Consider the following 27,303-nt stretch of genomic DNA (forward strand, 5'->3'; position numbering starts at 1 on the left):
CATCCATCCATCCATCCATCCATCCATCCATCCATCCATCCATCCATCCATCCATCCATCCATCCATTTTCTATACACCCTTGTCCCTTAGTGGGGTCAGGAGGGTTGCTGGGTCTCCAGCTAACATTCCGGGCGAGAGGCGGGATTCACCCTGGACAGGTCGCCAGTCTGTCGCAGTTTATAAATACCTATTTCCGCAATATCTCAAAATATTCAAATAGGAAGAGAAATAAATGTATGTGCGCTGTTCTTTTGTAAGAGGATGGGGCATTTTCATGTAATTAAAACGGGGGAACGAATTAGCAACAAGCTCAGAGAGTTCTGGACTTCTCATACTTCTCAACTCACAGAACCTCAAGTTTGTAATGTTTATCGAGAACAAACCATTTGAACTTGTTTCAAAGGTTTAAAATTGGAAAATTGCTCTTAAATTTGCTCAGGATTCAGACCACTTGACAAATAATACTTGTATTGAAGAAATCCTTACAGTTTTATAGTAACAGTCATAATTTACTACCGATAATTAAATGACTTTAAATTACTTGTTAGCGCATCTAGTTGAGCTGAGTTTGTATTTAAACACCAACATCTTGCACATGAGTGAAAGACCAAACGGCTCAGGGTCGAGCAGAACACATCCTGTGAAATAATCAGTTACATCACGTGAAATAAAAACCTCTTATTTTGACAGGACATAAGAGATATTATTAGTTGCATCCAGTCAAGCCTCTAATCAAATTCTGCTCGGGGGCCCAGTACCATCTTGGGCTGGTCCTGATGTGATCCAGACCGATGGGTTTCCACTTGCGTCCCTCTCAGGGCCGAGTTACACATAAATCAGTTTAGCTTTCTTCCTTCTGAAGAAAGAAAGAAAGAAAAAAAAAGAAAGGCTGCAGCCTGCGTCTCCCTCGCCATAAAGAGCAGCAAATGTCAGAGTGGATTTCTGTTTAATTCGGTCCCCAGTTGATCGGCGCCATCGGGGAGGAGTAAGCAGTCAGTGGCTTTTCCTGCTGCTGTCAGGCTGGACAGGAATCAGTTGGATGCCTGCCTACCTTATCTCCAGCTGAAGCTATGATCATCATTCCTCCATAATTCAAAATATGATGAGGTTCCTCAGCTGCAACCTGCGGTCCCGTCTGCCTGTTTTTTTTTTTACGTAGGAGACGAGCCTGCGAATCGCTGCTGCTGCTCCTCAACTCATCAAAACTAAAATACGCGTTAGTTAGATTAGTGTAAATAAATTGCTAGCATCTTTTAGTCTCATTCACAAGACATTTATTGCAAATTTAGAATTTATTTAAAGGAAATACCACATGTAAGCAGTTTACTTTTTACTTTTTTTGTAATGATCTATTTTTCTGGAGACATTTTTTTATCAAGACTGCTAAAGCTTTAAAACGGTGGAAAATGTCCTTCAAATTGCTTTTTATGGTGTGAAATCTCTTAATGCTTCCCAGAGGAAGCGTTCGAGAAACTGAGGGGGTTTTTTTCGGTAAGGAGCAGAGAGGAATTCTGGCTCTATAGTCTCTGTTGCTGAGCACTGTTGATCAGCTGGCTGAACAGTGACAACGAAATTCCCCTTGTTTTTAATAAAGACACGATTAGCTGTTTGGAAACATTTTGCATCAGAAACATATGTAGTCTTGTCATGGAAACAAAAAAACAAATCTAAATTATTATGTTTTTTGCTTCATAGAGTCTCATCTGACTTTCAGTAAGTTTTTAAGAGCTCACTCAGCTCTGTACTCGAAAGAAAAAAAAACACCCATTATGTCTTCAAAACATTTCCGCTAAGGATCTAAATTGGAAAGAGAACAATAACAGCTGCATGGCAGCATATTAGTGCACCAAGGTCTCAAACAGAAAAGCTATAAAAACTGCTAAATTGTCCTCTGATGGGAGAAAGTCCCTGAGAAACTGCAGTGGAATTGGGTAATGTAGCTATGTCCCTTCTGAACCCTGTGAGACTTCTGCGCACTGCATGTTAGCTGGCTGAAAGAAGATCCATAATTTTGTCTCGCTTTCATGAAAGAAAAATGCAACTAATCTGAAGCATTTCTGGCTGCAAAAATCAGACGGTTGTTATGCGGAAGCTGAAAATCAAAATGTCCAAATTTAGCGGGTGCTTATTCTATGCTTTTTGCTCACGCCTGGGTATTAAAATTCAATTAAAAAAACATGTTACACATTATAGCAGCTGAAATAATCAATATTTCGTTTGATCTCTGCTGCTGATCTCTTTCAAATAAAATTAGCCCACATTATATAATTTAGTTTCATACTTTTGTGTTATTTTCAGATCCTTGGCAGTTGATGTTGCTCTTGTTTCCTTTCCCTTTATACTTTTTTGTTTGTTTATTCATCCCAAGGAGCGCGTCGTATCATTTGTATCCACATGTGCGGGTTAAATGGCCGTTAGAGGCCTGAATGAGTCCACGGCAGTAGCAGCAACCGGAGTGGGAGTCGCTGTGTGTTTGTGCTTCCCTGCGCAGCCAAGGGTAAATGGAAAGGTTAGGTAATGGAGACCCCTGGCCCCCGCCTCGGGCATTGCGACATACAACCTATCTAGATGAGTGGTTGACCTCTGACCCCTCGTCTAGCCGAGGGCCCGGGTCTACGCGGGTCAAGCCAGGTGGCTTTCAAGAGCCTATTGGCTCGTTTAGAAGCACATGGCGTTTGAACTCGATGCACTTCAGAGCCAAACACACTCTTCGGGTTAATTAGGAAACTCTTGGAAAGGATGTTTGACTGTTGCATTTGTATTTGAGAGGGAGATTTAGGAAAGAATCTGGTCGGTGTGTGTAGCTGTTTTAATAACGCAGACCTCTTGTTGGAAATGTGCAAAATCCCTGTCGCTACAAGACGCCTTTTCTGTGTCAGCATCAATTTTCGCTTATTAAAGCTCCGGTGCTCCTGCTTTTAATTGCAAAATGCTCCATCGTCGGAGCTGGCCCCGGTCTGGTCGCAGCTGAGAGAAACAGCCTGTCTCCATTCTGTCACAACATGCTTTCTTATTGTATTGCCGCGCTAGACACTCCCCGTGGAAATTTTGGAATCTTTCCCATTGTCCCCGAAGGAAAGGGGGGGAGGTGGGCTTTCATATGGAAGCGGGGAACGCCAGGAAATGACAGGCATTCTTTGTGGACAATTTGAAAATAAACTTGTGGGTCTTTGCCTCTCTCCCTACAGCTGAGCAAAGACTATAAATTAGAGGAGAGAATTGGAAGATTAACAACTCCTTTGTGGCGTTTTTCACATTCTTATATTTTCTGTTGCATTCGGTTCTCAGAGTGTGTTTTTCTATTGAGCGCACCTGAAAGACGGGCCATCGGAGCCCGAAGCTTAAAGGGGCTTTTATCGAGAGCTTTTCACTCTTTTCGCTGCAGGTTTCTGAATGGATGCATTCTTCATTTTCCTCCTTATTTATCCTGTTTTCGCCTTGCCTTCCTTCCCCCCCCGACTTTAAACTCAACCCTTCTGCTGGAACTTTGCTTTATGAGGTGTGACAGTGAGGTCCGGTTGTCGGGACAGTCTGCGTGGACTGAAATGTACAGCCTCTACATGCGCCCCGCTTCGAGAATGGCTTCAATTTAGCTCAGCCGTTTACGTTTACTCAGACGCAGGAACTCCCCTTTTTCTGCTGAGCTGGCATAAAAGTGCAAAATAGGATGAAAGAAAGCGAGAGGGAGAGATAAAAAGAGAACCGCTTTGTTTAGCATTACAGGCTCTTACAGCTGCACACGGAGTGAGCACGTTTATAAGAGAACAGGTGCAAAAATAAAAGAACTGTGTATGTTTAAAGTTAGATATTTCTACAGTCGTTATATGTTCAGAACAGGCGAAGCCTGATGTCAGATTGCGACTACGTGAATTAAAAATAAAAAAAGTTAAATGTAATCTATTGCTTTCATTTCAAACAGAAAAGCAGCAAATATTCCTAACAGCTTCTAAAATTATATTACTATTATTATTAGTAGTAGTATTATTATTATTAAAGTGACGACATTCATGTTTTGTTTTACCAGTAATATTTCTGTCCAATCAAATGAATCAATATCAAAAGCGAGTTGACAGGCAGTGCACAACGTGAAGGGGAGGAGCAACTGAAAACCTCAACAGGCCTGATGGCTAGTATCACTCCCAAATCCCAAAATTTAGATCAGGGGTATTTTTAAAGTTTTCATTTTGTTTCTGTCTTTAAACCAGCTGTCCTGCTTCACAGCTTTGGGGAGCGGCAGCCTTGACTGCTCTACGACCTGCAAAGACGCTGGAAATACAAATTTCTCCAGCATTTCAGAAATGTCTTCCAACTTAAAATTGAAGACAGTAGGCTGTTAACATTTTGCAGTTGTTAAAGTGTAGCTGTTAAAAACATCAGCATACCTTGATACCTGTAGCTAGTTTATATCTAGCTACAGGTATCAACATGATTCTTCTTCTAAGAAAAAAAAAAAAAAAAACATTTTTATAGTTTGTAAGCATGAGAGGAATATAGTTTCTTTAACCCAGCTGAGCAGCGGTTTGAAGCAGCACTGCACTTATTCTATGCTCGGTACAAAAATATATCTTTTTTTTTTTTTTGTCAGGAACCTCGTTAAAAAGACTTTAATTTGTAGGATCGGCATGACCAGAAGTTTTCGTAGTTCTGGTAACCGCCCCGAACAGTATATTGAAGTTTTCTCATCGCTCTGCACCAGCTGTTTATAGTTCTGACCCAACTTCAGCAAAAATCTCACACCTTATCCCCCCCATTCTCCTTCTTCGTTTCTGCCGTTCTTCCTCCTCTTCCCCTTGTTGTTTTTCCCAACAGGCCAGGGGTAGTTCCCTGGTATTTGACCAGTGTAGCGTAGCCGGGAGGCCGGTTTTTCTGTCCTCGGTGAGACAAAGGCAGCGTGCCTGAAGGAGAAGGATGAAAGGAAACGGGGCCGTGCAGCCACTCCTGTTTACAATGGGAAACGTCCTTAGTGAGGCTGTAGAGCAAATAACCACAATCTCTCCTCTTTTTGTTGTTGTTGTTGTTGTTTTCGTTTGTTTGTTTTTTTTGAACAAGCGCTGAGACTGTGAGAGTGTGTCTCCAGCCCCTTTGTTGGAGAATCACTGCTGCCTATGTACAAATCGCACTGATCTGAGTCCTGTGCAAGCAAGGGGAGAAGAGGGGGTATTCTTTACATCTGAAGAGTGAATATCAGCTTTCTCTTCCTTACACCTGTTTAGTCTGGCCTGACAGATGGTGCCTCACTTTTTAAACACAGTTCCCATATTGAGGTGCTGCAGCTTTAGACTGAGAGAGTGGAAATTTATGAGGCAAATGTAAATCTAGAAATGTGATAGGTGTATTTTTTTTTTTTTAGTAATGTAAATAATGATGGAGCGATCAGGTGGATTTACGTTTGTATTTTTACATTATGAAGCCATACAAAATTTACTTGAGCAAAAGATTACTTAGACAAATTGTTACTACATTTACAGCAAAGGCTCAGAAGCCCGATGAAAACGCATAAAAATGAACGTCAGTGTATGTAATTAAAAAAATAAAMCATTTAAAACAGAGCATTCAGAATGACACATATCTTATCGCCACAATGATTATAAATGTCTATAATTAAAGAGACAGATTGTTATGAGATTATGTACAGATTAAGTGTGGATTGAATTCAGATGTACTGGAACATAAATTAATGTGGGACAAGTATTGTAAGTAGACATTTCACATTTGTCTTTATTATATCGTAATACACTGGCTTGGAATCATTTCAGGTCATTTTTAAGACATTAAAATTCCTTTTCACATACCTCATTCCAGGTTATTTTATGTCCCAATTTACTCAAATCTGAAAACATTTTTCACCAAAATATTGTAATGGTTTAGATTCCTGCTTTCATCAGGCAATAGAGAGGCCCCCCTCCCCCACCTGTTGACGTGAACTGGTAGTTGGCTGGCAGAAATAGAGCTACTACACTTTTACTGTGGTTATAAGCTAAAATAATCACGCAAGTTATTTTTTGCCATTTTTTTTTTGTAAAAAAATTATCACTTTTTTTTGCCAAAAATGATTTAGGCATAATAATCACATTAGGCAAAAATGACTTCAGCCATTATTTTTGGAATAATATTATATATCATCATCTATTGTCATATATCGATATCTGCTCAGACTAGAACCTSAGCAGATAGCCTGACTAATGCACCAGCTAAGTTCGTTTTGTTAGACTCACACTGTTACTCTAAGAAGAACTCTAAAAACAAAATAATGCAAAATAATCACTATTATAACTGTTTTAATCAAAATGTTGCATAATATTTGATTTAATTCTGTTTTAAGTAAAAGCAATTACATCATGTTATATATATTTTCATCTCGCATTTGCTGTGTTAAAACCGTTAGTCCATTAGACTCCCGTACTGCCTATTTTACACTAATTCATTATTGCTTATCCCCTCAATTTCAGAGTCTCAACATTACAATTAAAGATGAGCAATTATTTTGCACATCATTAAATGCATACAGATATCTCAGCCTGGCCACAACGCGCTCATGTTTTCTGYCTCATCTGCAAATCATATCCCGGCTCGCTCTGGTCCACTGCTGCTTGGACTTCTGGCAGCATCTCGGACAGGGGGAGGGAGCGGAAGCTGCAGGAGACTTTTATGGCTCCAGCTCCAGAGACAACCTGCTCACAGGCACCTCTCTGCTGGCACTCGTTTATGACATCATAAATCCCCTCCCCTCCATTTCCTCTGACCAGCCCTAGGTGGGTACGTAGAAGGTACCYGTCCGTTTGTCTGGCTCTGTCGTCAGATTCATCATGCTGCTGGTGATCTCCTGCACAGGCAGGTTCTCAGACCATCTAAARACCCTCAGATCCTGACGGTTAACCAGTAGAAACGACAGTTTGTATGACGGATGGAGGGTTATTCCAGCAATTTTCATTTTCAACAAGGATATTTTCTTATTTGACTTACAGGCGAGAGTCGGCGCAACGCRATAGGAACTTTGTATCCGCGCACACTTGAGCCCATCAGCGACAGCTCGGTCCGAGACGTGACGATGCCTTTTGTTTGCGGAAATTTTGGGGAACGAAGGGCAGAAAAAAAGGGATTAGAGAAAGAAAAAGAACATTTTTGGGGGTCGGGGGGTAAAGGGAAGACGCGTCAGGAACCTTCATCGCTCACATTCATTTGACGCTCTGCACCGCTGGCCCCAGGGAGGCTGGAACAATAGACGCACCAGCATGACAACATTCCTTAAGGTTAAAAAGGGCAGGGGTCACCCGGTGACCCCACCCTGCCAATCAGTGGCAGGGCACTAACTCGGTGCCTCTTTTGCTTTATGTCTTTGCACTTGTTGAACAGACTCTGCACCTTGTGTTACAACGTGCCCTTTGCTCTCTAATAGACTAAGACRGCCTGGATCACTATTAATCGTCTAGTGYGTTTTAAATCAGTTTTAGTCTACATGGTAAGAGCTGGACCAGTACAATCGGCCAGAGATTGGAAAGATTGGAGTCAACTTGATTGACTTTGATTCTTGTACGTTTTAAATAAAAAAATCWGATTTTTCTTTYCTACTTGTTCAATGCATCAATATTACAAAGAACAACCATTTTTGACGTCTAAGTGCACTAAAATACATGCTGCAACTGGGGAAAATGTAATCGTTTCTCCATTTTTGTAGGATTCAAAGCTCCGACCTTTATCAAACAATCAGCTGAATGTTTTTTCTTATGCGTTGTGCATTATAGTTACCAGAAAAAACAATGGGAATCGGTCTAAATGGGATCCAGCAGGTTAAAGATCAAAGGGGGAGAAATGGGCAAGTTCAAGAAAAAAAATCTGGTCTCTGCTCAAAATAGCAGTTCAAACTTTCAGGGAAGAGTGCATTTACTTACAGCATAAAACTGAGAAAAAGTACGCTAGGTGCAGAAAAATGTGCACGTTTACAGGCTTGGCGGTATATTTCCTAAATAGCGTCTGCAGCCTATACTGAATACAATAACCCAACCAGATGTTTCACCAAGCCAGATCTAAATGTGGTAGAAAAGACCCACCACAGAGCAGCATGGCTGTAATTATTGGACATATTTAAAAAACAGATGCATGCCTGTTTATATTATTATCCCACCAGGGTCAATGATTAATCCAACAAGGGAACTCTGGGTCTTAAATGCTGTATTTTTCTTTTTCCAAATCCTATATAAAAACTTCATGTTCATTTCACTACAGCACATTTCCAGTGAAGGCTTGGCAGCTATTAAAATGGAGCATATGTATGTGTAGGCATAGCGCTGCTTGTGAGAGCCCTACAGGCAGACTGTGGGTCTGTTAGTAATTAYGAGTGAACGTACAGTATACACTGCAGTGGACATTAAAGTCCACATCGGACCACCCCAGAGAGACACCACTGGCACTTCCTCTGCCAACTTCCTTTGCTCGGCCTCGAGGGGAGCCTGCTTTGGGGTTTCCGGGGGATTCACCGAACGTTAATCGCCCTTCGAAGAGAGAGAAATTTCTGTAGGTTCACAGAAAAGGATGTTTTCTTGTTGTTTTTGAAAAATCGAGTTTTCTGTCTTGCGTATTTYGCTCTTACATCTGCTCTATTTTTCCTCCAAAGCGTTATCTCTTCAGTTGGTCACCGCCACATTTTTAGCCCACGTCACGCTCGTTTTGGCTCATTCTTGGTGGGGCAGCGGTGCCCCCCCCCCCGACCAACCTACCCTCCGCCCGTAAAGACTGCAAATCCGCAGCATTTCATCCCGCACAATAAATCCGCTTACAGTCGAGAAACAGAGACAGCGCTCTCTATTAGTCTGCAGTTAGAAATGAAAGCCTATCTGGCTGCAGCTGTGGAGGTTCTCCAAAGATGGGGACGTTTATTGTCAGGAACAAATAGAGGCCTTTTTATTTTGTCTAGCAGCTGACGCCTCTCCCCACCCACTCCTCTAAAACCGCTTTTGTCAGTAATGTAGAGTGGGCTGCTCAGGCAAGACCGAGAGACCATGAGAGTTTCCGAGAAGGGGAAAAAAAAAAAAAATGAAGCACGGGGTTCGCTGGCGATAGACTTGAGGGGGGAAAGAGCCGGCTGTTTGCCATATGGGATAATTATCTGCTATTTTAAAAGATTATCTCCCCCATAAGTATGGTGTTTAAATGTATATCAGAAGGTATATATCAATATATTTGTGTGTGTGTGTGGGTGTGTGTGCGGGCGTGTGCGTGTGTGTGTGTGTGTGGGGTGTGTGTGTGTGGGGGTGTGTGCGCGTGTGTGTGTGCGTGCGTGTGTCTGTGATTTGAGCTCTGGTTTTTAACCTCCATGTAATGCGGAGACTCTTTGCCCCCCCCCTTCTCTCCTCTTAAACTGTGTTAGCCATGATCTGCCCCCCTAACCTCTCTAACCTCAATCCCTTCCTCCTCTGTAAGCCCCTCCTGCACACTCACACACACACGCACGCACACACACACACTCATATATACCCAGGCAGAGTCTCTCCCCACAAAAGAAATATTCAGCTGTAGAGAGGGGGTCCCTTCAGAGGGCGCGACATTGAACTGGGATTGGGGCGGGGGGGATTAAGAAGAAATGGATGGCTGACACTAGGGTTGCCATGGCAAAGCCCTCTTTTCCCCTCTCCGCCGACCCTCTGCCTATTTTTCATTTCGCGTCTCATTGTGGGGCGAGGTGTAAGTGTGTGTGCGCTTGTGACTGTGATGGAGTGGGGAAGATGTAATAAGGCATATGATTTTGGTCTCTTATCTGAGGCCCCGGCGGAACAGACACTTCCACCTCGGGGGTACGCAGTCAAGAAAGTATGTTTACAAGGGGCCTGTGAATATCGTACTGTATTTCCTTGAGATTATTTACAAAGCAGCCGGTGTTTTCCCCTTTCCGAGGGTGTTGCACGTCTGCAGACAAAAGCGTGAAAGAACGCAGAGGCCGTAAATCAAAGACCCTGCACACTCGCAAGACAAAAAACCATTTTGTCTGTTTTATTGCTTTCTGAATTACAGCTCCAATGATGTGACACATTAGTCATCCATTGTAGCCAGTGTCTTATCACGCCACAGCGCTACCTCCCGTATCCCGCCARAGTAATGGATGCAGGTCTGGCTTGCATAATGACATCAGCAGCCTGGAGCTGATGAAATAAGGCGATGGATGACCGTAGATCAGCATTTGTCATTCTGATGTCAGTCCACCCCCCACCCCCGCCTCCCTCTCCACGCAGCCAGCAGTGGTGAGACGACACTGTCGAGAGTTGTTTGGCCCCGCTCCTGACAATGGGAGCTCCTGGTCTCAGAAGGGGCCACGCCGCAGAAGCTGGGCTGCACAGTTGGACGTCGGTATTGTTCTCTGTGCTGGATGTCCACGGATTTGAAAATGGCTCAGTAACCATTAGTGGAGCGATGCCAAACTAAAGTAGGGGTTGTCAGGATGACAAAAAAAAAATACAAAAAATAACCGTTCTTACTTTTTCTAGTTTTTTAAGAAACTTTTTGAATTTAAAGGTCAGTTCMCTCAAAGAACACAGTGCTAGTTTAAAATGGTAAAGAAGGATAAGGAGTTTTGTTCCAGAAAGGTTGCCTACTGCATCCACTTATAAAGGAGATACTTTACGATGACAAAAAAATATAGAATACCTTAATATTATTTCCATCAATTAATTTGTTTTTCCATATTAATTGAAAGGAATAATATTAATGTTTTAAACTGGCCTGACTTGAATCGGATAGAGAACCTGTAGAGCAACCTAAAGATTAGGGCCATGGTAAGGAGGTCTTTCCAGCCTGAGAAGTGGAACTCATCCAGAAAATGAATTAAATAAAACACCAGAGGAAATGTGCAAAATGATGGCCAGTAGTTATAAGAAAGGCTTGATTGTTAGAATGCTAATAAAATTTTGTCCCCCATTTGTTAAGAAGTATATAAATAGTTTGAAAGAAATTTCCTTRATAAACTTATTCTATAAAAACAGTTTTTTTAAGATAATTTTATCATTTTTTGAGGGAATGTGTCCACCGTTTCTCAGCAGAGACTAACTTTGTAACAACTAAAAATCTAAATGTGCCGGCAGTGTGAATACTTTTGRGCCTGTCTTTTACACTAACCTGGATGCTTTGGAAAATGTAGATTTTCTGCTTTGTTTCACTTTTCAAATTGGAGATACATACGGATCAGGTATCTGAGGATCACTTAACAAAACCGTGACACAAGAGGTCACTCTGTAAACCCTGACTTTTAATTTCTTTGCCACAAACCACATAAACAGTCAAACTGTTTTTATGGGATCTGAAATCTTTCTCCCTTTGCCCTGACTCTGTTTCATTTAAAGTTCAAACGTAAGCTGAAGAAGTGAAGTAAACGGCAACACGAGTAAAAACATAATCTAAGATAGTTTTGGAAAAGAACCTCTGACCCTAGCACAGCTTTAGCCATGTTCAGGCTTTTCCTTTTGCTGGTGTGTGATTGCTAACCGTCTCATATTYATGTGTGTTTCAGATGCTGCTGCAGCGCTTTTTTAACCCCGAAGAAGAAAGACTTCAATTTCTGGTGATTACAAGATGATAATCTGCAATAAAGYAGACTCTCAAAGCTCATACCCGAGTTTAAACACACCTCGTTATACTCTGTGTGTATAACATGATCAGAACTGTCAGTGCCCCAAGGACAGAACACTCTCTGCCACTGTCTTGTGCTATTATATCCCCCCTGTTGTGCAACCTGACCTCTTTGGTCTTGCCCGAGTCTCTATCCTCCTCCTCCTCTTCTTCTTCCTCCTCTTCCTCCTCTGCGCCCTGCCTTCTCTGTCACATCGGCTCAGGGTCAGGGCCGCCGCCCCGCCTGCCTCGGCGAACATTCAACGCTGTCGGTGAGTTTGGTTTGAGTAGCACATAAACCATCGACCGTTGACTGTGCCCCGTGGCTCGCTCTGGCGATGTCACATCGGAGCAAAAAACGAAAAAAAAAAAAAAATGGGGRGAAAAAAGACCAGRAAACGAACAAAAGGGCAAGTGGGCGCCTCATGCAAATGCAGAGATGGAAACCACATGCGCACATGCTCATRAGTGCCACTTTGTGTTCGCTGTACCCAAAGACCAAAGGTCACAATCAACATTCATTGCTGTCGCTGGGTTGGACTCTGTAAGAAAGCTCACTGAACAATGAGTGCAACTGTGGCCCAGATCTGCCTGACTCGCTTCTCAGCCAATCAGACGACCGGATGTGAAGCACTCTGATTTCTTTATTTATGTACTTCTTGTTTTTCACTTCTATTTTTTCCCCTCTCTTCCTCCCTCTCCGGTGCCGGGAGTTTTCAGAGGAGGAAGGCAGAGAGATAGGCGGCACAAATAGACTTCTGGCTGCCTGCTTGTCCTCAGCCTCCTCTTCTCTCCTCTAATTGATGGTTATGTGTGCAGCATGGGGGAAGGAAGCCGAGTGAATGTGTAATCATTTGGAGTCTCTTCTCCTTTAGATGTTYCATCCCTCTCTTTTTTGTTTGTCTAATTATACGCTGAGCTCAGTTAACTGTGTGTCTGCGCTGGCAGGGAAGGCAGATTTGCGAAAAAGGGAGGACAATTGAGGGGAAAACGGAAGATTACAGCTTTAGAAAAAAAAATAGATCTAGCTTTGAGTTTATTTTTCATAATAATTCTCCTGGTGCCCATGCAAATGTGTTTGAATAAAAGCAATTTTGCAACRTAAGAGGAAGAGTATTTCCACCTTTTTGATAAAAGATGCCTCGTTATCTGTATTTAAACGTCTTGGAGTTCCACCTACCAGAGTGCAAGTGCTCTCTACGGTAGAGGACGCGTCTGCTCGTCTCAGGGTGTAATTTGTTATTTTACTTCAACACTGATGCTAACGCTCTCGTGGGGAAACATAAAGTCAATAACCCGGTCTCTCTTCACAGTCTGTGACCCACCTTATKGCTGCCGTCTGTGAAACCTCTCACTGTCCTGTATCAGTTATTCACACGCCGCTGAAACCAAATGTACACATACTCTGTTGAAACAGATGAAACCTTTATTTCTCTCAGTGTGAAAAACAACAACAAAAAGAAAATTGCAAAAAAATTTTTTTTAAGTTTGCTGGATTTCTGGCCCATTTGGTGTAACTCAGTCAGGTTTGCAGGTCGAGATCAGAGCTTTATGATGGCCACAACAAATTAAACTGCTGTGTAACCAATTTCRTGGTATATTCCCCATTTTGAGGATCAATTTCGGTCCAAAATATGCCTGGCTAATATATTTGAGATGCCTTTTTCAATATTTCCACTTGAAGTTGTTGCCTCATAACGCTATCTAWTTTAGGAAGTGACCAGTTCCTCCTGTAGCAAGCTTCCTCCCACAAACTTTTCCTTTTTTTATTGAAATGCAATTTAGTTTCATAAGACCACCGGACATGTCTCCAAAAAAATAAAAGTCTTGGTGTCTGAGTGATTTTGCAAACTACGATCTGGCTTTTTACTCCTGGAATAATGKCTTCTTCCTCTCTGAGTGGACTTGTGTTACGCTGGATAAAGACAACCTCTTATTTACAATGTTTTCTACTTTTGTTTTTGGGGTTCCTGGCTAACTTCCTTTGATCGTTCCATGATGTCAAAAAAGGAGGCATTATACTTGAGGTGTTTCTTTAACTCACAGGCATACGTCAGGTAAACTCAAATTGTTTAAAGTCATAGCAATCTGTGTCTAAACTCCTGACTTTGACAAAACTAACAAAAAATACCCTTTAAAAAATTGGAAATTTATCAAAAGGAAATAATTTAGATAATTTTAACTGACCAGAAAGAGTTTTTTTTTTTTTTTCTTTTCTGAAGACTGATAAAAATGACTAAACGTCTCTTTAGATATCTGGTTTTCAGCTGCGTTCGTGTCTTTTTATTCTCTCAACAACGTTTCTTAAGTGATTTCCTGACTAAGCCAATAAAGTTCAATCCAGACCAATTTATCAGTGTTTGATGTGTGTTTTTGCCGCCTGAATTACACGATGAAGCCACGCGGAGTATTCTCTCATGTCTCCATCGCTCCTTCTCCAAAGTGCTTTTTCTGTCATTTAGTAACCAAGTCCCCATGTCCGTGTCCCCGTCTCCCAAGTCTCCCTGTATTATTCATAGAAAAGCACTCTGTGCAGTGGTGCAGAAGAGTGGAGGTGATGTAACAGCGGCTGGGAGCGTCGCTTCGGACTGTCATCTGGGATGAATTCATGCGACAGGCAGAAAATTTCAGGTTGGTTCAGCTTTGTTGACGCTGCCAACAACTATCAAAACGCGGTTGTATTTATTTATTTACTTTTCTTCGTTCTTGGTCCGATTCCTGTGAGATGTTCCCTTTAATTAAACTTAGAAGGTCACGTTTGGATCATCTGTCCTCAGGCTGAAAAAAAGTTTAGGTGTTAGAAGTGAACGAAATAGGGTGGAAATGCGAGTAGAAAGTTCACATGACGGTTTAATGAAGCGTCACAGAGCGTCAGAAGAACGTTCTCGCAGCAACTTCAAATGTATTTGAAGACGCCACAGCTCTTTGAAGAGCTGTTACTGCCATCTAGTGTTGAGTCTTTTACACGACTTCMTCTGTATTTAACAAACGGAATGAAAAAAGTAACCYATAATCATTAAACCTTATAATTTATTTCGTTTTTTCCCCTATATTTTCGAACATCCCAAGACTTTATTGAAGGGCATTACATGCAATAAAGCTGATGTTAATGTTTTTTTTTTTCCACATTATATCACATTTGAATGTATCCCACTGCATTCTCGCTCATATAACTGTGACGTGCAATGAAAAATTATGAATTTCTACTTTTTTTTTTTACCATCTTAGATCTGAAAAGCGTGATGAGCATTCTGACACAAATATCCTTTAATCTAAACCTCTTCATTTTTTCTCTGGTTGTGTGATTCGGGCTATTCTCCTGAAAGGTGAACTTTCACCTCAGTTTCAAGTATTTTGAAACTGGAATTTATTTTAGGATTTTCTTTTAGGATTTTCTTCCTGCATTTAGCTCCATCCCTCTTCCTGTCAACATTGATTGGTCCTCCAGTCAGCAGTAAAGTACAGCATCACCACAGCATGATGCTGCCACCGCTGAGTTTCACAATGGGRGTGGTGATCTTAGGTTGATGCGCAGCTTTAGAGTTTGGGTTTTCTCTTGGCAATTTTCAATAAATACAAGGTTTGTAGAGTGAACAGTGAGGTCTGGGTTTAATGTATGATGGATAATCAGATCTCTTTGATGTTTAAAGTTTGGGATATTGTTATTCAAACCAACCTTTAATTTTTCCCCCTTGGTCTTCATGATGSTTTTTATTTTGCTTTATTATTATGTTCTCTACCTYGGAGGCYTTTTCAGGACAKCTTGGTTTTATACTGAGATTAAATTGAACAAAAACTAAATATGTAATTTCTGAAGGCAATTTGTCGCAAGGGATTTAATTTCGAGGAYTTCAAGTAAAGAGAGATCAAGACAAGTATGTTTCATGCTGTTCACCTGGGAACAGTTTGCAAACTATGCATCACTTTCCGACCAACACATTGCATTGTGTTGGTCTATCCGTTACATAAGGTCCCTGCAAAATACCTTGAATGTTTTGGTTGTGACCTGACAAAATGTGAAAAACTCCATGGATTATAAATACTTTTGCAAGTCGTAACTGTCCCCAGCATTTTAGTATTAATTGTTAAACCTGACATGTAAATTATTGCTCGCACGCATTTTMACCAATAGACATTTAATTCTCCTTAGACGRCTCRTTTAACTTGTCGGCAGCTCGGTAATTTTCTGCTTCATCAGCAAGAAGAGGTAACCTGCTTTTTTCATATAACAGGAAGTTGCAGCACGATGACCTAAACAAAGAAAAAGTTGAGAAATTTATTTAGACCCAGATTTAAAACGTCTTTCATGAAGACAGCTGGCAGCATTAAAAATAAATAAATAAATTTAAGACTACAAAAAAGGCAATAAGGTAAAAATATGTTGGCCTTTAGAAGCTGTCAGAGTGCTAAGTGGATCAGCGGTTGCACCATGTGCAGAGGTTTCAGAATTGAGCTGACCTGGGTCGGCCTTCCGGCCCGGCAACATTTACTGTATGTCGTCCCCTAATCTAGTTCTCRGCCCTCTTTCCTGTCAATCTAGTAAAGAATAAAACCACAAAAAAAAAAAACTCAAACAAAAGAACATTTAAAAAGTGCTACGAAGGCACGTAGGAGCACAAAATCACACATTACAAAAACTATTTGGAGTCATTTAAAGGAAATGAGCTGACAGGCGAAACACCAAAACTGAGATTTTTAATATGCAGTGAAATCTAATATTAAAAACTGATATACATTTAAAAGTATTTATCAAAACATTATGTAAAATATTTAATAGAAACTATTTGAAGTTTATGAACAATATCTGTTATTCACAAATAATATACTCACCACATCTTTTCTCATAAAATCAGTGAAAAGGGTTAAAGTTATTGCTTCACCCCTGGTTWATTGTAATCCTAAGTAAAATGGCCTGTGATTCTGTTTATTGTTGTTTCAATTTTTGGAGAAGTTAATGTTTAACTGACAGCAGAGGGAGTTGATCAACTTCCACTTCTTCTTCTTCTGCTGCTGTTTTGTGATTTACCATGTTTTCCATTGTGGTCTACTTTGACTTAATCAATGACTCTTCTGTGGGGTTGCACATTAAAAAAAGAAAAAAAGCTACAGTTTTCTTTTCTGAGAGCAAAAGTGATATATGCAGCTACGAGGGGCCTGGATTTTCCCAGGTTGAATATGTCAAACTGGTTTGTGGAAATTTTATGTCAGTGATTCTTTAATTAAAATTTAACCTTGTTTTGAATTCACAACTTAAAAAAACCCATCTGTGAATTTTATTTGAATATGYTCTACAACATAACAGAAATGAYAAGATCGTTATAACATCACTGGTAGAACCTGCTGCTGATGTAGAATGGAGACRAATATTATCTTATTCACTCTGTAAAATCGCAATTCTACTAATATTAATAGATGCCACGAACCATAATGTGAGGTTWAAAGGAAACMTCRCATTTTTATTGAAAAGTGATGGTTAAAATAAGCAGTACAGTTAAATCACGCTCTTCAGGAGCCTGATTGTTGCCAAAATAATTTAGAGCTTTTAATGATGGAAGTGTTATGGTTATACCTACAGGTTCAACTATAATCTAGTTATATTTTATAAATTAAACTGTGATCTGATGAGGTTTGGTTGTCAGAATAAAATGATCTTTTGAAAATAACAATCTTTTCATTTAGTCCACAGTTCTTTATTAAAAMATGTTGTTTATTGGTCTGATGTAATAGTCTAAACTCAAATGTTGTGTTTTTTYATTATCTGTAAGCAGAAAACCAAACTAAATGAACAAGAATTAAAGTCTGAAAACATCAGTCTGTKAGTAATTAATCTATATAATGTATTTCACTCAATGAATTGAGTTTCTGAAATCAATTAACTTTCCAACAATGCTTCAATCAGCTGAATGGGTTTGTTTATAAACTGCTWATATGCAGCATAATTCTGGCTTAATCTAAATTCATTTCAGTTTGTTGGTTTCCGGTAACAAGCTTAGCATTTAYTTAAAAACCACATATTTTAAATAAAACTGAAGTCAAGAAGCCTAATGTTAGCCTGACTCAACCATCTGAAAAACAGTTTTGTGTGCTTGGGGTCTATGTCATGTTGGAACAATCAAGTGTGTCTTTGTTTCAACAATCGAGTTGTTGATTTGAAATGAAGTTTATTTTTAATAATTACAGGGGTATTTTTAATAATTACAAGGGTAAAATATCCAGCTGGATTTATAACAGACGTCTGATAATGGCTACAAAAGGTGTGTGGTTTGTCTGAAACTCTAAGGAATATTTATGTGAATATTATTGGAGTGGTGAGTATTTGAGTCTACATAAACAATCTTTCCCCAGTTTGCATTAATGAAAATCCACAATAAATTTAAACATGTTCATGTAGATCTCCTAAAAATATCACAAAAGTTGTCAACTACATAAATAACCCATCCAGCAAAAAGAAAAGTTCAAACTCATCATTAAAAGACCAATATTATTACAATCATAACCACCATTTATAACGATGCRTGTAAACGTCTGACCGGTTTTTGTGTCTTGCATCACGTAGCTGCAGAACAGGTTTGGTACGATTTAGAGAGAATGAAGAGCATGGGGGAAAAAAACACATCAACCAGCACAAAACATTAATTTGATCTCAGATTTACATTCAGTAGCTATAAGTAAATCAATCAGCATGTAAATAAACGGAACTGAGTTCAAGCTGACATCAGCATTGATACAACAGCYTTGAATATCCGCATGAAAAGCCGGTTCTGTTGTGTGCTTTTAAAGAACAGATTACCTGTAACTTCCTCTAGATTGCATCACATTCAGGRCTTTCATAGCTGAACTCGTTTTCAGCTCCCGTGACATTGCTCAAAACTCAAAACTCCCAGAGGTGGAACTTCCTGACAGGTAAAAAACTGACGAGGAAGTTTTACATTTACACGCTGCTTAGATGTGCTGCTGATTGGCTGCTGCTGTACAACAGATTCTCCCATGTGGGAAAATAAAGACCTGAACTGAACCTTTTAAAGGACCAAGGAGGGTTTTTTTTCTATGATCCAATGTTATTTGGATTAAGATTTTTTATAAACTCCACAGACAGATGATTCTTTCCAAAGCAAGTCTTTATTTTGTGTAAATATGAATACAAAATTAATATTAAGAACATGATATATAATATATAATATGTACAGTGCTCTTACAACTGAGCCACTATGTGCATTGCTTTTACAGCATTACAATATCAGCTTTGCTTTTTTAAGCTGGTGTTCACAAAGCWGCAAAGCCTTTTCTGCTTGTGGATAGCAGGCGAAGCAAAGATTATAAACAGGTTTGCAGTAGCTGGTCTCGGCATCTTCCACAGGTTATTCCAATGGAAGCTCTATTTCTTCCTCCCTTGTGAGTTCTTATGAACTTTCTGTGCCTCATATCTGCAATGAGATCAATTTAAATATATGTTAAATCTCTTGATTTTTTAATTTTTTTATCAGAAAATGTTATTTTTGGGGTGAAATAGTACTCACTCTATTCGGCTGACGTAGTCCAGCACCCATTCAAGAGCAGGGTCAGCACATTTTTTGCCTTTCTTTGTGTGGAAACTGGATCAAAAAGGGATAAGGTTAATTAAAAATGCATACATAATCACTAATGGAAAGTATACATAATCACTAATGGAAAGTAAATGTAAATACATGTGAATTGTGAATCTTTGTCAAAAACATTTAATCACTCACATGATGGCATTGATCGAACATAATTCTGTCTTTTTTTGCACCGAGAAGCCCTTGATATCTGAAAACCTAGGTTTTCCAAGCTGGTATCTTCGACAGCAATTAGTATAAAGTGCTAGGAAAGATAAGAGATGAAATAACTTAAGTCTCTGTGCCCATTATTTATGTTTGTATAATCAAGAAAACAAGAACATAAAAAAAGACAAGATTGAGAGAAGGAATCTGAAAGCAAATTCTTACCTGCATGTGTGTTTGTCGCCAGGACACAAAGAGTAAGCAGTGTCACCACCATCACTGTTACTTTCATTGACACCATAGTTTCAGTTTGCTGGCTGGAGCTGCTCTGATCTGAAAGTGGTCTCTCCTTCCCTCTCTCGGGTTTCTGAGAGCCACTGATCACTGAAGTCTCTTATATATTCGTCAGAGCAGGCTCTGCCCACTGGGACAGTTTTGTCATAGCATGACCAAAATTCCCCAGTGTTTGCCCTAAACAAAGGCTGAATAAAGTTCACCTGGTCACATGCTGAAGTAATGAAGTGGTAAATTTAGATGTTAATCTAACGTGTTGCTGTTGTTTGTTGATGTGTACTGTCAGAATGAAAAAAAACCCAACAACAACAACAATAAAACAGAGGTGAAAAATACCCATTTGGTTGTAAAAATGTTATGCTTATAGCAAAAATTATAAAATAATCCTTAATCCTTCACAATCATATGAATACATTTCATTACTTTGATTACAGTTTTTTGTCCATTCAATCGAATTCCWCATCTTACCAATCAWGAAGCTGATCTCATATATACATCTCAGTAACTGATACAGCAAGAGACACAAATGACTAMGTTTATAAGGAATGTGTGGGCATCTCCCCTCTATTACACTTGTCTGTTTGGCTAAGAGTAACTATTAACGAAATGCYRGAGGCAATTATTAACAAAGTTAGTTATTCAGGTTGAAATGAACAAGTAGGAGCATCACCAGATTATCAGGAATAAATAGTCAAAGAAGCGACCAGTTTCAGWGAACTGATGTTTTATGAATGCCTCCCTGGTGAGGTGTGGCRTGTGGRACATTAGAGGAATAAAATAATTTGCACACTGGTATTCTCAGATAGCATGCYCTGCTAACAGAATAAACRACTTTTCTCACAGACGTAAGAATGTGCTAATAAAATACTTAAACTTCAAGYTAAAATACTTTAGTTGACAAACTCCTCAACKAGGCTAGTATTAAACTCAGTAAAACGCAAAGAATAAGGAAAATTAATAAAGTACAAAAAGTAAAAACAAACAACGAAGGAAAAGACCAATAACCAATAAAACGAGGCATTAAAATTACAKTTCAGTGAATCAATATGTATGTATACGTAAAGCAGGCTTGATTATRTGAYACAGAATTAAGATCTCAATTTACCAAAGAAATTATTGAGAAATCCTTTTAAGTTCTACATGCACTTTTAAACACCATTAATAATATCAATATACTKTCAGATTATGTGACTTTTTTCTCCATGACAACTTTATTTTTGGCCAGGCTGTGTGTGTTTTTGTCAAAGAGGCAGTCTTTTGTGCTGCCAGCGAGCAAAATCATTTTACTTGTGAGTGTCCCCAAAGGACCGCCTGCAGCCTACGGGAAAACAGACAGGAAGCACTCTGGAGCGCCGATGGTTTTWTTCTTCTGTGAAACTCCTCCTTTCTGGGAACAGCGGATGAAAATGGGTTAATGCAGTGTATTCTGGGATTCAGAGTTTTTACCCATCTCTTTTGTTCTCTGTGTCTTGTTCAGTCCTTTCTATTCCTCCCACTGTGTAAGATTAGGGTGTTCCTCCCAACACCCTAATCGTACACAGATTCTTTATCAGACTCAACACTCAGGCGGTTCGCTTCAAACTGTAAATATTACTTCCTGCTAGAAGAAAGATCCTGGTTGTCTTAAGTCTAAATCATTTAGGAATTTGAGTATTTTTGGACTTAAGTGTAAGTGAAGTGTAGTCAGAGGTGGAATAGAGGAAAAATGAGACTCGGATAGAAGAGGAAGATAAGGCTCTGGCTGGTGAGAATTTCTAGAAAACAGAGGCAGACGTTCAGAAATGGCAAAAAAAACAAACTCAGAGCATCAGAAATGATTCCCACACAACTGCTGACTTCACAACCAGAGTAGACATGTTGCACCTCCTTGAGGTAGAAAAGTACCACAGCAGCAGAGGAAAAGGGAAAAAATGACTTACAGCCCACACTGCCACCTCAAGATCGGGACTACTGACGTTAAAAGAAAGACATTTATACGACCGAGAACAAATACGCAATGGAAAGCAGTTGTAGATATTCTTAAAGTACGGGATCRAACATTTACRTTAATGGTTTTTGAGGTCAAAGGTGACATTAACTTAAGTAAACTAATAGATGTGAAACAGTTTGAAAAGKTGTGTATGTTAGGGAACTCRTACTTTTTTAATGACCCTTATCAACGTATGTTGGATATGTTGACATAGAGACAGTATTAAAGAGAAATGAAGGGCTCATGTCTGTTATTTGAGAATAGTGCACATCACTTATTGTATAAGTCATGAGAATATTTAGCAGAATTGTTTTTTCTTGCTTGAATAATGTTTTWATCGCATTTTATTGCTTTGCAACCCTAACTGTCCCAGCAATGATAAACTCATTAATAAAGTAGTTACAAATACAAAGTTAAAACTCTTTTACTGTAAATTAGATAATTTAATTGATCAACAGTTCAATAAACTGATAAGTTAAAATACATTTAAAAAATAGAAAAGTTGCCATTTCTCATTATAAATAGTGATGTCCCATGAAAGATGACAGATAAAAACTGAATTATTTATGTAAAGAAAAATATCAAGATTGACGTCTCAGATACATTTAAATACTTTTAATTACACTTTTAACAACATTTTAAATAGTATAACCACTTTGACTTCTCCCAGGACTTTAAGGGGCCTCAATGCTTGAGAAAATATGTTGCAAATTCTAGTTGTTCATAAWTKAATACAAGGTTAACATTTTGCATTTTTTGTCAGAGGAACAGCTTATTGGAGACAAAAGGGTCATGAAAGGACTCTTATGTAAGAACTGATGATCAWATTTGTGACTTAATTTGTGAGTTTTGTCTTATCAAATGTATAATAAAAWTTTTTWAAAAGCAGCTGCAAGTCATCTSTTGCTTAAAATAGCTCTTGCTTGGGGGCGCGTGTCGGTCTTTCCACCAGAATATTCCATTCTTGCATRTAAAATAGAAGAAGCAAAGCTAAATAAAACACAACCTAATACATGACATTTAGARGCAAGTGGAAAACTGCTCAAGGAAGAAGAAAATCTGAGAAGACCTCCGTGCATAAGCCTTAAGTGKGTCGCTTGTTGTGGGTTGGTGTRGGGTTCAGTACAGATTCTTTTCTAGGTCAGAGGAACGTTTAAGCTTATACTCAAGACCCGCACATCAAACACAAAGTGCATTTAGTGCACTGAAATAGGTCACAATAACCTAAAACCTTGTGTCATCAACTTTCCACCCAAACCACAGCAGTCATTTGGGTAATTGTGTTGCTTGTACGTTCCTTTGCTTTGTCATATCATTAGAGTCGCAAAGTTATATAATGGACTTTGATATTCATTTATAGAATTAATTAGAGTAAAGGGCTCCAATCTTGCTTCACAAGAAAAATGTGTATTTCTTTGTCTATACTGCATAAATGTTTGTTACTGACTACACAATATTGATAGAAATATTTTTAGAAAACAGTTTAAATGCATGATTTTATAAGACAGTTTTTTGACTCAACTCCTCTTGTTCATTCCAAAGCAAAAGCACATGAAAAAAAAAATACTAATACGAAGAGTAACTTGAAGGTTTATGGTCAAAAATAAAACTGAAGGTCTTTGTCTGTCTGATTCAAAAAGATCYCACGGTCACGTAAAATCTTGTGAGCATTTTCTTCATTCAGACTCGAGCGTTAAAAATCCTSTCATATAGTTCGTAACCGTCTTTAGGGGAAAGGGGTTCTGTGTAGCTCAAAGCCTCACTTCCTTTTACTGATAATGATCTACCACAYACATTACTTGTTCAGACAAAGTCCTTTTAATGTTTGACGTTTTGCTACGTCACAGCAGAACACGTGCCCTCATTATATTGAAGTAAATATTGCTATCTAGCAGTCAGGTATGACTGACATCATTTGTTTGCTTTTTTTTCAGCACAACCAGGTTTGAGTCATTTTATCTGGGATTTTTCAGGAGGAACTCTGACTTATCCAACAGACAATGAAATATGACATTTGTCACCTGAAAGACGTAAGAGSAGACGTTTAACTTTCAGGCAATAACTTGCATGCTGGTTTCGATCCATAAAATAACAAAACAAAGAGCTAACAAAGACACAATTAACARCGGGATTTATTGAAATAATAACTGGAATAACTTGCAGCGACATCAAACGCTCCCGGACAGACCAGAATTCCAGAAAATTCATTCATGGATTCCTGTTGTTTACTGCTGCTTATGCTTCTGACGTCAAAGAGCAAAAGCAAAACATGTTTGCTTCTACATGTTGACAGATTGCAATCCATAACATTGTAATCTGTCAAACATTTAGATTACCATCTTATACCAAACACATTTCTTTCCCTTACATGAGTTTTTAGCTTCAGATTAGGTCGATTTTGTTCTGGTTTAATCAGCTTTCACTTTGCATCTCCAGCTGGAACAAAAKAAACTTTTCAATACTGTATTGCAGCTTCTTATCATCTCATCAGCGAGACGCAATTAGTGTGGAGGACAAGAAATGAGGTTCATTAAATGAGGTTAGGAAGAGTTTATAGATAAACAAAATGGCTGTCGCACATTGCAACATAATGCCGATGCTGCAAACAATAAGGTCAGCAGGATGTGTTATGAGGTTTGGGTTTGTGCAATTTGTTTTATACTTTCAGGTCTCTCTTGAATCCTGAAGAGTGGGGRAAGAATTTACGAAACCGCTTGAAAGGCTTCATGTGAATTTCTGTATCAGTGCTTGGTTAATATTTAGTAAAATGTTTGCATWAAAAATKTAATTTACCCCCACTGACACTTTTTCTCATTACATAGTCAGTAATAGACTGTGGTGCAGTCACAACATTCGCTAGCAAATGAAATTACCGCATCGCATCGCTGAGCAAGGTGGAGCTAGCTTGATTGTTTTGTGCAGAGTGAATCACTGATGCAAAATTCCTCACAGCTTAAAGTCAACTTGAAAAGAGATCAGTCATTTCAAGGTGATGAAATGTTACTTTCATAAAATGTAAAACAAGGTTTGCAGCTCAAGCCGCTCCATCTACCTTTTGAAATATCAAATGGAGGAATTGAGTCATCAGTGTTATATGAACTCCATGAATAGAGGAAATTAAATAGAACAATAAAGTAATGCGTAAGTGTACTGTGTAATTGTCCTTTGGATATCAGCAAAAGGTGCCAATCTGGGGCCTGAACGGGGGATTTTATGCTACAAAGTGGGTAAAGTACACAGAACATTGTACTTCCCGGATGACCTAAATACATTGTTGCCTTGTGCTTTCCAGCTTGTTTTTGGTATGTGGTTTGGACGGTTTCCTTCCGTTTCACAATGTATTTAAACTTCACAGCCAGAGGCAGACGTTATCTCGCAATCCCATCTGACAATCCACATCAGCTCTCTGATTTACCACTGACTGAGAAGGATGGCAAAGCTGGCTGTGTGCGTCTCTGCTGTGCTGCTGCTGCTGGTGTCGCTCAGTGTAACCGGTAAGTGAGATTTTACAGCGGCTTTCTTCGTTTAGAATAATTGAAAAAGTCTGTGCCATCCTTTTTGGGATAATGTTATTTCTAATTTGTTAACTGAGATATGAAAAATTKATTTTCTCTAACATGTCACTGTTTCTTTGTTATAGCCTACCSTRGACCTTGCTGCACAAGAAATTATGACAAGCCAATTGCGTTAAAAAATCTGAKKSATTTCAACRTTCAAAAYGACACAGAGAWCTGCAACATCAAGTCAATAATGTAAGATAAAAATTGGTTACTACRGTGTGTGTAATAGGTGCTGCTACTGTGACTGCATAAATAATTATTTTCCTCTTTTATGATTACAGTTTCACCACTGTGAAAGACAAACTTGTCTGTGCCAATCCTGAGGTGCCCTGGGTCAGGAGGGCCATGGAGCATCTGAAAAAGTAAGTTGTTGTCGTCACGTAGCAWCTCTCAGCACTCCAGCATCACAATTTGTTCAAGTTTTAACATTTAATAACAACATTTTAATGCTCTACTTTTTTCTTTGGCAGGAAACAATAAACAGGATCAGTGGAGTTTCTTCTGAGAAGATCAGCTCTAATATATCAATCATATAATTATATAGATATTTTTTTTACTATTGTATTCATTTACATTCAATAAAGTTTATATTTTGCTAAATGTTTATGTCCATTGACGTGTTTATTTAACAGGAGTTAGTTTTATTCAGATTCAGTAGTTTTTATTATCAGTTGCAGTCAGCACCACAGCGAAGTCACAAAGGCAAAAAAAAAAGGAAAAATATGGTAGAAGACTGTACAAATAAACTTTTTAAAATTAAATTATAATATTCTCTGTATTTCACATGGCCACCAAATGAGCAGTGAGTCTACAGAACTATTATGACTTTGACACCTGGTGTTTAAAAATGCCGTCATCAGAGAGACAAAAAGCATAAACTCTTTGAACTTCCTCGTTGCTGAAATGTTCTGTACAAATAAACTTCACGTGACTTACGCTTATGTGCACAGCTTTGAATATAAAATAACATAATGAAAAATAAATGTATGACATAATTACAAAATAACAGATCAAAGCAGACGAAACACTTTTCCAAATAACTTTTTTGAACATAAAATTTATTAAACTAATATAGTAGGTAATGTCTATGCACACTGTAAAACATTTGAGCCGCATTGAGWTGTGTCTACTATCTTTTACTCTTTAAGTCAAATAAATTTAGCGAGTTTTAGATTTTGAACCTAAATGTGAGTTTGTCAAAGGTAAACTTGCAGTATTAAGTTGTGTTAACTTTTTATTAATTTTGTTAAACCTCCAAGAAATGAATAAAGTGCTAAACTAGAGTTCTTAGTTTAGCACTTAGAAAAACTGAAACATGTGCTACTAAGCAAAAACATGTGCTTAGCGGCATGTTTTTGTATCCTGTGTGGCACCGTGAGTGAGATGGAAGTACGTTACATTGATCTGACTCTCATGYKAAGGTAAATGTTTATTTTAATGCAACTCAGTTTGCAAAGKATAAGGATAATGTCCTGTTCACACTAAATGTTTTTGAGCAGAATTCATTGTAGCGCTTAATAAATTTAAGCACTTTTCCAAATAACTTCTTTCAACATAAAACTTATTAAATTAATATAGTAGGTAATGTCTATGCATGCTGTAAAGCATTTGAGCCGCATTGAAAGTATAAATTTAGTTAATGCAATTTGAAACAAGAATTTAAATTAATCTAAAGTAAGATAAGTAGTTATTTTAGCTTGATATTGAGTAAAAGTAATAGAGAAATGTTGAGTAAAAGTAATAGAGAAATGTGGGCTCTTAAACTAGGTGAGGGCAGTTTTTTCTTGCATATTGTGGAATAATTATTTGGTTTAAATTGCAGCATTAAAACGCGCAATTCGAGATTAATTAACTTAAAAACAATGTTTAGACAACTTCATGAACTTTCATTTCAAAGTTAAAACCAAAACAATTTTCTTGTTGACTTAAATTGCATTTTCGAGGCAGCAAGTAAACTTTCATTCTCAAGTTAATCCACCTTCAAATGTTTTACAGTGCGTGGTAGAAYAAGATAAAGTACTTAAATATAGARCGTTTACTGTATATTTTTTATTTTCAAATGTCTTAGCAGGCTCAGCAAACAGAAACTAACAAGATAAGAACAAAACAAGATGCGTGTTCATTTAGTTTTAGTTACAGTAGTTAGTG

At 38.7% G+C, this 27,303-nt stretch overlaps 2 protein-coding genes across 2 annotated transcripts in view; one reads left to right on the plus strand and one right to left on the minus strand.

The window, feature by feature from the left end:
• Positions 1-27,303, plus strand: part of LOC103479369 (C-C motif chemokine 20) — a 32,833-nt gene that overhangs the window by 2,308 nt on the left and 3,222 nt on the right. The window contains 5 exon segments of the mRNA XM_074186873.1: positions 11,496-14,224; positions 24,951-25,089; positions 25,236-25,347; positions 25,437-25,517; positions 25,626-25,644. Of these exon segments, the coding sequence (XP_074042974.1) occupies positions 25,026-25,089; positions 25,236-25,347; positions 25,437-25,517; positions 25,626-25,644 (276 nt within the window). The 5' untranslated portion in view covers positions 11,496-14,224; positions 24,951-25,025.
• On the minus strand, positions 18,770-19,689 carry LOC103479368 (C-C motif chemokine 20-like). Its single transcript, XM_017310223.1, has 4 exons — positions 19,558-19,689; positions 19,321-19,432; positions 19,111-19,185; positions 18,770-19,017 (listed from the first exon to the last, which is right to left on the minus strand). The coding sequence occupies exons 1-4, from the start codon at positions 19,631-19,633 to the stop codon at positions 18,969-18,971; spliced, it is 312 nt and encodes a 103-aa protein (XP_017165712.1). The 5' UTR covers positions 19,634-19,689; the 3' UTR covers positions 18,770-18,968.

Source organism: Poecilia reticulata, linkage group LG17 (assembly GCF_000633615.1).
Source record: "Poecilia reticulata strain Guanapo linkage group LG17, Guppy_female_1.0+MT, whole genome shotgun sequence".
Lineage (NCBI taxonomy): Eukaryota > Metazoa > Chordata > Actinopteri > Cyprinodontiformes > Poeciliidae > Poecilia > Poecilia reticulata.